General features: G+C 39.3%; 1 protein-coding gene across 1 annotated transcript in view; it reads right to left on the bottom strand.

Annotated features, from left to right (window-relative positions):
• Arhgef38 (Rho guanine nucleotide exchange factor 38) overlaps positions 1-12,686 on the bottom strand; it is a 114,006-nt gene that overhangs the window by 48,555 nt on the left and 52,765 nt on the right. The window contains 1 exon segment of the mRNA XM_037207121.1: positions 10,132-10,255. Within this exon segment, the coding sequence (XP_037063016.1) occupies positions 10,132-10,255 (124 nt within the window).

Consider the following 12,686-nt stretch of genomic DNA (forward strand, 5'->3'; position numbering starts at 1 on the left):
TTCACAAGAAAGTAGTTTTTCTACTTCTTATAGGAAGTGTTGCCCGAAATTGGACCAGCCATCATGGGACCACAATTTCAAAGCTACAAGCTGAGGGATTTGTAGGAAAAAGCTGTAAGGAGTTGCACAGGTCCTGGTTTACAGCAATGGAGAACTCTTGTTATGGATGAAAAATTAGTCGATTTTAGCTCAGTCTATTGTTTAGTTTTCTACCCCAAACAGGCAAATGCAACCATCATTAATCCCAATGGTCTTCTCAAAGCTTGAGTTGTAGTGATACAACCACAGTTAAAGTCCAAATCTGTCTCCTCCAAAGGCTGTGATATTTTCTGACCTTCGTGCACCTTCAGCATTTGTCCCCCATGTGCTCATCAACTTTTAGCTTCATAGAGGATGGATATGCTCAGGGATGTGTAGATGCTGATGCTGTTGGGATTCAGGATGGTGTTGTGGAATAAATAGTCTTTTTGTGTACTCTGAAGACGTGTTGCTCTCATTGGTTTAATAAAGAGATAAATGGCCGATATTTAGACAGGAAGAGGTTAGGTGGGACTTGCAGACAGGGAGAGAGCATTGAGATGAAAGGTGTCATCAGAAGACACAGGGACAATCAAAATGAACATGTCTAACTGAGGAAAGGTACCAAGCCATGTGGTAGAACTTAGATAAGAAATATGGGGTAATATAAGTTGTTAGAGCTAGTTAGTAACAAGCCTAAGCTACCGACCGAGCTTGCTGGCAGACAGAAAATTCCACCTACAGAATGGTGTTTCTGTGTGTATCCTGCAGTGTATGATTTCTCACAAGTTTGTTTAAATATGCCTTCCACCCCCCAGTGCTTCTATCACAGCTCAGCTATCACTCCAATTAGCCACTAGCACAGCATCCTAGAACCTACTCTTCTCAGAGACTAGAACTCCAGGACTTTGTTTTATTATCATTACAAGAAATAAATCCAAGCATCCCCCAAACCTTGACCTCACTGGAGGCCTAAGCCCAGTACTGGAGCCTGTTGACCTCTCCCTCACAAGCCTTTCTTCTCTGTGTGGACTTTTGAATCCTTGACCATGAAAATCCCATACTTTCACTGGAACAGACAGATTTCCTGCCACTGTTTATGTGTGAGAAAATTCTATGATTTTTTTAACTCTTCATCTGAATCTCCCACAACACTGGTTGTGTATACTCTAGTAAGAGGCTGGTGTGGAACACTCCCAGTCTGTTTGTTACAGGTGGCTAAAAGCAACTTGGTCAAACTTATCTGTGTCTTGATTCTCTCCCTCCCTACATCTCCCCTTCCGTTCTTCTCCTCTCCCCCTCTCCACCTCCGCCCTTTCCTATTTCTCCTCTCTATCTTCCTCTTGGAAAACTCATTCTGATGAGCCACATTGAAGCATTTCCTACAGGGCACCATGGCATGAATTCTCAAATAATTAACACTCCTTCTCACAAAGTTACTGCCTAGAGACAGATTCTTGCGCGCGCGCGCGCACACACACACACACACACACACACACACACACACTTCATCTATTTATTTTCTAACTGGGCTGCGGCCCCCCCCCCCCGTTAAAATTGACAAAGCTTTAAGAGTACACAGAACTTCTATGGAACAACAGTGGCTAACCCATTATTGAACCTCAGGTATGGGAAACTCCAAACTATCTTCCTCTGAGTATAAACTCACCCTCAGGAAAAAGCCTATGAAAAATGACAGTTCCTTTTTCACGAGCTTCTTTTAGTCCTGTTCTCTATGCACTATGTATGAGGTAAGTGTGTAGACTGAAGCATATTTTTGACAGTCTTCTTTAAAATACTTTGAAGCATCGCAATTTGTGCAGCCATATCTAAGACAACACAATTGCTAGGTGAGTTCTCTAATGCTATGTAACAAACCATGGTTCCAAAGCATATTGTATTAAAACAATCATTTTGATTTTCTGTTAGTTTTATGTGCTTACTCAGCTCAGCTGAGTGACTCTTTGACTTTACTCCATGTTCTCTGGGGATGCACTTGTAGGAGGACATCACTGCTCATTCATAAGTCTGGTCCCTTGACCGATAATTGGATGTGTGGCTTTGCTGGAATACTGCGATGGCTAAACCGATTTCTCTACCTGTCTCCACATCTTTCTAACAAGATAGAAGGACATCTTAACTGGCTGTGTTACAAGAGCAGACATTGTTCTGCTTTCTTAGGGGCTTAGTCCAGCTACCATCACAGTGTCATACCTAGTAGGTCTAGGCTACTTGGCAGTGTGAAAGCTGGAAGCCATGGTTCATTGAGTCTTCGGGAAACCAGCTTTGGAAATTATCACTCACTCTGCCACACATAGAAGTGACATGTGATAGGCCAAACTTTCCTTCTTAAAGTCAAATATATCATTATGTATATGAATTATAAAGATGTATAAATACCAGGAAGCATAGATAAACTACAAAATACAAATCTTAATTTATTGTGAAGCATGACTAAAACTTCCAAAATGAATTTGTATTATATTTAATTGTTATGAAAAGGAAACCACACTTTATAAATAGATGTGTACATTTAGAATGGCTAGGGTAATAGCAATTTAGTCACATCATGTTTAAGTGTTAAGAATAAGCACTGGTTATTCTTTACACTTGATTTTATTGAATCCTCATAAAACTCATATGAGATAAATATTACTGTCTTCAGTTTCCAGATAAGAAGCTGAACTTCAGTGAGGTTTCATAATTTGCCTAAGATCTAGCAATAGAAAGAGATGGAATCCAATTCAACACGATATTAAAAGATATATTATTATGCTATTAACTTTTGTACTTTCTTTTATTTTATTTGTCCTTGCTTACTATTTTCATAAATTGTCATAGAATATGTTCAGTTTCAATATAAACAAGAACCAAAGCTCATCTCCAGAGATTTTAAAACAACTTCCCTATCTAGACTCAGTGTGGACTTTAAAATCCACTTTTTTTTTGGCATTGGAATCCAGACAGTTCCCTCAATGCTCTCAGATCTGCAAGCATAGGTATCTATTTATAAACTTGAACTTCATCCAAACGCCAAGGTTTGTTGAGTAAATTTCTCCCCCTCATTTATTGAGGTATCTAGTGGATCTGGCACCACAGCTGTGAGTCACAAACTCTTAATCTTGCTGTCTGAAGACACAGAGTCAGAACACCTGTGCTTTTCATTTTGCGGTAACATAATTTTGGAAACATCTCACCCAATCGCTTTATGTTATGAAATCTAAGTGATAAAAGATTTTGCGATAGGAACTGCCATTGAACTCTGCACTGATGTATAGATCATAATGGAAAATCAGGGAGCTGTTTAAGGCATACTGGAATGCTAATGGACTTCCCATACTCTCCTGACATGGGGCCTTTACCATCCTCTCCTCAAGACTGCCTTTTGCATGTAATTGCTGCCCTCCAAATTAGTCAAATCCAAGTCTAAACACCACATTCCAAATCAAGTTTTCTTCAGCATTTGAGTTGAAATATTTTTCCTCTGGAATTTTGTAGGAGTTAGCTATTATTATGCAGGAACACCATCCCCAAATTTAAAAGACTAACAACTGTTTGCTCACCATCCTTGGGTTGAAGGTTGGGCAGCTTCGCTAGGATGATTTGTCTCTCCATGATGCTGACAGTCTGATGATTTACTGTCAGCTGATCAGCAATGTCTGGTCAGGTGCCTGAGGAGGACTGCACTCACCTGTCTAAGGCCTGTTCGACGTTTCTTGCAATGGCTGGGTAGTTTTTGCACTTCTCTTTTTATGATCTGAGAGTAAAACTCATCATGCAGTCAAGAAACATCACTTTGCCTCCTTTCATTAGTCACAAGGCCAGCTCAGAAACCGATGGTGATGCTCTAAAAGCAAAGCTCCCAACCAACACTTTTTAAATTATAGCCTTTATTGTTTTAATTTTCTGAAATATTACTGTAATCTTTCCAGTCATGACTAGAAAATTTAGAAGTATAAGCATCTTTAATTGAATGTTCTCCATAAACTATAAGTTGTTTTTTATTTTAAGACTTGAACAAGCCAGGCGATGGTGGCATGCCTTTAATCCCAGCACTCAGGAGGCAGAGCCAGGTGGATCTCTGTGAGTTCAAGGCCAGCCTGGTCTACAGAGTGAACTCTAGGACAGGCACCAAAACTACACAGAGAAACCCTGTCTAAAAAAAAAAAAAAAAAAAAAAAAAAAAAAAACAAACAAACAAAAAACCATAAAAAACCCTTGAACTGATTTTGTACTAATAAAGAAAATTCAGAGGCAATACAGTTTCCAAACACTCTGCACACAGCTTCCCTATGTTAATATAACAAATAATCACAATATAACTGTCAGTAAAAGGAAAGTGACCTCTTTCTAAAATCAAGTGTCCCATACTTATTCTTTTTTTTTTTTTAATATGTTGAATGCTTTATTCTGATTGGATGTCTCTATAAACTCTGAGGGCAAAGACCACAGATGTGATGCTGTATCAGTCACAATGCAAAAGGTTTGTGAAGTGAGGCTGGTATTTCCCGCTATTCTTGACCTTGATCAGTTGGTTAGAGTATGTCTCTTACAATGAGGTTACCATGGTACCTTCTGATGTCAGAAATTACTGGTAGAGAAACCTTGAGACTTTGAAATTTGTGCTCTCTAATTTGCACTCAGTGTATATTACATTTATTAGTGGGTTTTACATGAAGCAGTTACAATGATGATGGTTGACTACTAGTGGATTTTTCTATTTTCTTTGTATGTTGAAATCTACTGGAGAGCTGGTTTATTCTCATTCATTTATATCAATGTGTTTGTTGGTATTCATTTTATATTGGTTATAATTCAATACTGGCTTTATGTTTGTATGCATTGATTTATTTTGTGGTGTGTGTGTGTGTCTCTATGTGTGGTGTATGCGTGTTTGCAAGTGTGCGTACAGATGTGTAAGTCTGTCCATGTGCACATAAAGGTCTAAGGAAGAGGACACCAGGTGTCTTCTCTTGCTCTCTTCCTTATTCCTTTGTGATAGTCTTTTGCTGAACCTGGCACTGCCCATTTTTCAGCTAGACTGGCAGCCAGCAAGTCCCAGCAGCCCTTCGAGGTCTCCTGTTCACCACACAGCACCAGTGTGTACTGCCATGCCTAGCTTTTTCATGGACTCTGCTCCCCTTTCTTGTGTTTGTGCAGCAAGCGCTTTTGTCCACGGTGCCTCCTCAGACCAAGGCTGTCAAATTTGTGAACCATGTTTTAAATTGGAACATAATTTGTAAATACAGAAGCATCCAATAAGCTCAGAAGATTCTGATAAATGGAAGATATCAAAATTCTAATTACACGTATCTGTATTTAAAGGTGTATTTATTTGAGCTGAAATACTTTTGAAATTTTCATCTTTTTGCCTTTGTTTGGATTCTTTTATTTTTTCTAACAAGTGAAAAAACCTACCAAACTATTTCTATTTATGATTTTTCAAAATGTGGTATTGTAAAATCTAGTACAAAATATAATTTTGTCATGTTAAAGAAGAGCATCAAGCCAAGCGTGGTGGTTCATGACTGTGATCCCAGCACTCAGGAGATGAGGCAGGGGGATCATAAAGATTTCCAGGCCAACCTGGGCTATGGAGTGAGACACAATCTCAAAAAATGAAGTGAAATAAATTAGAAGTAATCCTTCAAAAGCTTCTTTCCATGAGCCAAGTGTATGAAAGTTCAGTTGCAGAATTTCAAAAATATTGTATACAACATGAGTTCTTATTGTTTAATTTCAAGCTCAATCTTTGTTTTGGTAAGGATAAATTCCAATGTCTTCTTGTTTATAATATATTTTCTATAACTGCAGCCTGTAGACATCAAAAATCTGCTTCTGAATGCACTGTGATACCATTCCACAGGCCTCTTCACAAACCGGCCCACAGCCACTGTCGGGAATCTGCATTCTAAATCCTGATTAGGGAGCAGCAACAAAGAAGATCTTGACTGCCATGCACAAGATAATTTGATAGTTTAACAGCAAATACATCTTCAAATATTGCATGTCACATGTGTGCTATTTTTATGTATAGAAAAGTATGCACACATTTTGACAAGTTTTTATGGGAATAAAATACCAGCTTCATCATCTGCATATCACAATTTCTTTACTATAGATTTTATTTTGGTTAAAAACATTGTTTACTTGTGATTCTTTGCTTTACCTATGTGTATTCATATTGTCACTTGCATTCACAATGTAATATTTTTGAAGATCTGTTTTATTTTTAATTCTCTCTCTTTCTCTCTCTGTCTCTCTGTCTCTGTCTCTGTCTCTGTCTCTCTCTCTGTGTGTGTGTGTGTGTGTGTGTGTGTGTGTGTGTGTGTGTGTGCATGTAAGTGTAGGTGCCCACAGAGGCCAGAAAAAAGTGTGTTGAGATCCCTGAAGTTAGAGTTACCAGTGGTTGTGAGCCACTGAACATGAGTGAAACATAATTCATCTGCAAAAATGTACTCTTAACTTCTAATCATCCCTTCACCCCTACAATATTGAATTTTTAAGTCTTGGTTACAGTAACACTTACAATAAGATTAGACAATAAATTTCTTAATAATAAATTTCCTCAAATATTTTCTGGTTTTGCAATTTTGATTTAAAAATCTGTTATTAGAATGAACCGGCATTCCATATTCACTTTATCTATTGACAGACACACCCATCATTTAACTGCAAAACCTTTATTAATGGTGTCGCCTCACCAGTAGCCATTGCTTTTATACGTTTTATAGGTTCAAAGAACCTTGGGTGTAAGGTTGAGGGAAATTAGTGGAGAACAACTGTTATCTCTTGTGAACAATAGCATGTGAACCATCTTGCTATTTGGAGTGGTTCATAAACACACTTTAAGTAGCTATGTGTGTCCAATCACCTGCCTTGAGCAATCTTTTTAAAACAGTGACTCATGTTTACTGATGTGAATGTTGCTGCTTCTTCAGCAGATTTCTGTCTCCTGGTTGGTTTGTGGTCGTTGATGGCAATGTTGAGGTCCCTATGGTATATGGGGTAAGTATTCTGATTTTCATATGTTCATCCTCAAGTTTCTTGAGAAGTAGGAAAATCAATACTTACGTTATATGAATACATTAAGCCTTTATGTCTGAAGGACTTATTGCAAAGTTAGAATAAGCATAACCAAATAATAACAAGAGTGGTGGATATACAGCATACAAGTGACCTGACTGCTGGTGCAGGAACAGACACTCCCAAGTAAAGCTGCCAGCCTCTATTGCCCATACACATTTCATTCACATCTACTCTGTAAATCCCTGCATGTCCCACCAACTCCACTGATTGGCATCCTGATGGCTTCATGCTTCTCATAGGCCATAGTGTATGCCACTCAGCATAGGCCATGGCACAACTAGCTGCTGCACCCAGTGATGATGGAGGGCCACCAGAACAATGAGGAGCCATTTCTAGATATTCAGGTCCATGTGTCCTCACTGTATCTGCCAGTGCCCTGTATGTGGCACTCCAAAATGCTAGGAAAGGAAATGGGCTGCATCTCAGTTTACTGTGCTACACTACTCAACTCAGTCAAGGGCCAGGCCTCTCACAACTATGAAAGAGATGGCATTAGAGGTTGAACTATCTGGATTTCAAATTTGTTTTCAGTATCATCTGTCCTTATTCTGACCTTCAGATGTATTCCCTACTCCTCCTCTACATGATCCTTCACACCAGCTTAATCACTTACCATTTTCTAAATGTGTTTACTACTTTCTATTAATGATAAATAGAAAGAAAGTTCCAAAGAACATCTTTGCCCAACCTGGACCATACTTATCAAAAATACTATGAATGACTTTAAACCTACACAGTATCTTGTAGTCCTTCCTTGATCCCCATCCAAAATGTTCTCATTAAGGTTTTTGGTAGCATAAAAACACTCTGATGGCAATCAAACACACACCTTCACTTCCAGGAGAGATCTTACTTCGCGCTTAGGAGGGTCGGAGATGATCTTTTCCACTTCACTCTGCCCAACAGTGCCACACGGCATCTTCCTCTGCAGGCATGCTGCTACTCACAACTATTCATAGGACGAACTGATAAAAGGCAAGCGATCCCTACTAAAGTGAAAACGTGTACAGCCTTATGAAGAAAGAAAACATTATCTCAGTTTATTGGGGATGCTGAACCACAAGGAAAGATAGAATTTAAACCTGACTGAATCCTTTCATAATCCTTTCATAAGATCAGCCTGTTGCCTAAATTTTGGACCCGCAGAGATACTAAATAAGAACCATTTTGTTCCTTTCTATAAGTCTAACGTCCACTAAAAAAGAAGATTCAATAAAGATAGAATGTGTGTGTGTGTGCAAATACAGAAAGTGTGTGTGTGTGTGTGTGTGGCATGTGCACATTTGCCTCAAAGAGATGTTCTACAAAGATTAACAGCAATGGTCACTCACAGAAGAGACAGTGGGTTTGGAGGAGTATATAAACAATCTTTCATCCTTACTCTATAGATCCTCGATTGTTCTACTATTTTTATAACATGTAATATATGTAAAATTACAAAGTGATCATTTTAAAAAAGAATTCTTAAGCTACACAGCACTATGTAATGATACATAAACCTCCTTCAAGGAGTTATTGCAATGCTCAAGACATGAAGAGAATAGAATTTAGGCTGAATATTTTTCATGTGATATTCTCTGCAGTCTTTTTTAAAAACCTTGTTAGAGTAAAAACTATATATGTGTGTATGCACATATATATATGTATGTATACACACACACACACACACACACACACGGAGCATGTGAAGGAGCCAGACCTGTAGATCCAAAGGTCCAGGATCTCCATGACACAAAGCAACAATCGTGTCTTAGTTAGGGCTTCTATTGCTGTGACAAAACCAGTGAGTAAGTTGGGGAGGAAAGGATTTATTAGGCTTACACTTTAGCATTACTGTTCATCACTGAAGGAAGTCAGGACAGGAACTCAAAACAGGGCAGGACTCTGGAGGCAGGAGTTGATGCAGAGGCCGGTAGAGGGGAGTTGCTTACTGGCTTGCCTCCCCTGGCTTGCTCAGCCCACCTTCTTATAAAATCCAGAACCAGCAGCCCAGGGATGGCACCGCCCACCATGGGCTGGGCCCTCCCCTTTTGATCACTAATTGAGAAAATGCCTTACAGCTGGGTCTCAAGGAGGCATTTCCTCAGCTGAGGCTCCTTCCTCTCCGATGACTCTAGCTTGTGTCAAGGTGACCCACAAAACCACCCAGTACAAATAAGATATCCAAGGGCAGTCCCATTGAGACCCATTATCCATAGGGTAGCAGAAGCCAGAGGCCTTGAACCAGACCAATGACTCTGCGATGAACACTTACAAGTAAAGATGTGTGGACTAAAGGGTCTTCTGTGTTGGGCCACACTACAGCTACCATACCAAGATTTATTTATTTATTTATTTATTTTTGCTTGTTTTGGTTCTTGTTTTTTTTTTTTTTTTTTTTTTTTTTTGGTTTCACTTTTAAATTTTATTTTGCGGAGTGAGGTTGCAAGGGCAGAGGGCAGAAGTGAGGGGCCAGGAAGGTGAGTTGCATAGGGATACATGATGTGAAATCCACAAAGAATCAATAAAAAAATAAAATAAAAAATGAGAGAAAAATTTAAAACAGGAGTAAAGTGGAAAACATTGAAAAAATAGATGTTGTCTAAGTTCTTTGAAGACCATATACTTCTCATGTAAAATATTTACAATTTAAAAATCAGCAAATTCATAGATTTATGATAGAAAAATCCATGTGACTGAAATCAGGATAGCTATTAAAATGTTTAATTATTTAAGGACCAAGGAAGCACTAGCCATGAAACAAAATGAAAGCCCATCTGGAAAGCAGAGAGACTGGAAGAGTGAAAATTAAAAAGCGAATTCTGTCTGTGCTCAGTGCTACGGAGGGACCCGAGCCAATGGCTATAAACCCATTTGGAGATAAATGTAAAGTTTGTGTAATTACCATGAACCCGAAGGCAGACTCAGTATTTATATATCACCTGGGAAGCTTTGTAAGTCAGGCACATAAAACCAAAGTACCAGGGGGTCATTAAAATACTATTTCCTGTTGTATTGCAGAACCCAGGGAGAGAACAAACATACCGATTACTTGCATGGCTGGATCCACGTCTGCTGTGGCCTCTTCCAACATGGCCAGTAGCTTGGCTGATATCTGGTGCACGGATTCGATGTTGCTAAACAAGCCCTCCACGTCCAGCCTGTCAACCTGAAGAAGCAGAAGCTCTGAGCACCAGCAGATAGGAAGAGAACTATGGTGTGCACTACACTTCCTCCTACCAAACAGCAAGGATTTTTAACTGCCAGCCCGTGCCACTATCCTCACCCTGCTCTGTGAACATGCTCATTCAGGACTTCTAAATGTAAATGTATAGATTTTCGTCAAGGACATTATGATGATGTATCATACCCCTGTCACCACCAACAAAAAACGTTTGACTTGAGTGTGTAGCAGAATTTCTTAATAGAAACCAGATTGGGAAGATTTAGACCTAATGGTAGTTTTTATAACTGCCCTTTATGCAGGTATGTACCGCTGAACTTAGAATATTTTACTGTCAGGCTGGAGAGATGGCTCAGTGGTTAAGAGCACTTGCTGCTGCTCTTCTGGAAGACCTGAGTTCAAATCCAAGCACCCACATCAGACTGCCCATAACTTCCTGTAACTCTAGCTCCTACATTTGACATCTTCTTCTGGCCTTTGTGGGTACCTGAATACATATGTCATAACACACAAACACAAAAAATTAAAAATAGAGTATTTTACTGCTTTCACAGAAACACGACCATATCTTTTCCAAATAACTATTTTCAAAGCTGTTTTAAACCACAGATGTTCTAGAAGGGATGGCAGATAAATGCGCTGGGCTACTTCTTCCTCCTTTCCTTTGAAATAAATATACTAATTAAGGATTGTCATGTGTTATAATTTCAGGATGAGTCTCAAAAATCACTGTGATCATTCTTATACTCTATGCTTATCATAAAATCTTATTTATTCATCTTTCATCAGCGATTTCCTAGGTGCCTTCTGTGTCCTAGGAAATGCAACAGAAGAGAGAGCTTATCTTAGGGAGTGACTAGTAGAGAGAGGGATAACTGACTGCCTTCAATCATCTGAGTGTGGTGAGAAATGCACTGACTTGGTTTTAATTTTAAAAGTATTTCTTCTTTTATAATTAAATCGTGTTTATTCGGGGGTCCAACTACCTTGGTGTAGGATCATCTGAGGTTAGTATACAACAAAGAACAGGAATTGGTTCCATTTGTCCATAATTTATTATGCTTGAGGTTGTGGATAGCCAGGTGATTAGTAAGCTTGGCACGGAGGAGCTTCAAAGGTAATGAGCAGAACTGTTGAGAAAGGTCATCAAAATCAGAAGAGGTCAGTCCAGTCAAAGAAAGAGGTTAGTAAAAGTGAGCCTAAGCAAGAGACAGACCTGGGAGCCAGGCGTTGGCTTAGTGGGTAAAGCACAGTAAAGTGCTTGCTGTGTGAGCAAGACGACGTGTCTGGATCCTTGGCATCTTCTTAAATAGCAAGATGTGGTAATGTATGCTTGTAATTTCAGCACCAACCTGGCAAAGACAGGAGAATCCCTGTGGCTCACTGGTCAGCCGGTGTAGCCTGACAGGATCCATAGCTCCAGATGGCACTACAGCAGCGATTCTCAGCCTTCCTAATGCTGAGAGCCTTTAGTACAGTTTCTCATGTTGTGGTGTGACCACCAACCACAATATTATTTTTGCTGCTACTTCATAACTGTAATTTTGCTACTGTAATGAACTGTAATATAAATATCTGTGTTTCCCGATGGTCTTAGATGACTCCGTGAAAGGGTCATTCAAACCCCCAAATGTGTTGTGACTCAGATGCTGAAGACAGCTGTTTTTTGAGTTTGTCTCAAAAAAAAAAAGAGAGGGGTGTGTGTGAAGAACTATCAAGGAAGAGATACCCACTTTCCTCCTTTCACCTCTGGCTTCCATTCACACAAGCATAGGTGAGTGTACCTGCACACACACACACACACACACACACACACACACACAGAGAGAGAGAGAGAGAGAGAGAGAGAGAGAGAGAGAGAGAGAGAGAGAGAAGAGAGTATTGATGTGGTTCTTCCGAAGAAGGCTGAAGATTTTGTCATCAAAGTCTATTAGAGCAGGGCCAAGAAAACACTGTGTTGGGCTTTTTCATGCTGTTCCTTTTAGAGACTAGTCAGTGTGTTCTCCATATTGTACATGTGTGTATTTTGGTAAGTACATTATGTCTCTGAAGTTGAAAGAATGATTTCACAGTGAATCTTTCTCAAACATTATGACTGTGTCCATTATTTCTTATGCTACACAGCTACACTCCATACATTTCTTTCACTCATCCCTGAGAAGTTCCTTGTTCTTAGGTCATCAGCACTGTCCTCAAGACAACTCCCAAATTCACTTGTTAGTAAATTGATAAAATTGCCTATTTCAATCTAAAATTAGACACCCTTTTTCCAACTACTTTTTGTTGTTGTTGTTTTGTTTTTGGACAGGGTTTCTCTATACATAACCCTGGATATCCTGGAATTCACTATGTTGTCCAGGCTGGCCTTGAACTCACAGAGATCCACCTGCCTCTGCCTCCTGAGTGTGGGATTAAA

Source organism: Peromyscus leucopus, chromosome 6, assembly GCF_004664715.2.
Source record: "Peromyscus leucopus breed LL Stock chromosome 6, UCI_PerLeu_2.1, whole genome shotgun sequence".
Lineage (NCBI taxonomy): Eukaryota > Metazoa > Chordata > Mammalia > Rodentia > Cricetidae > Peromyscus > Peromyscus leucopus.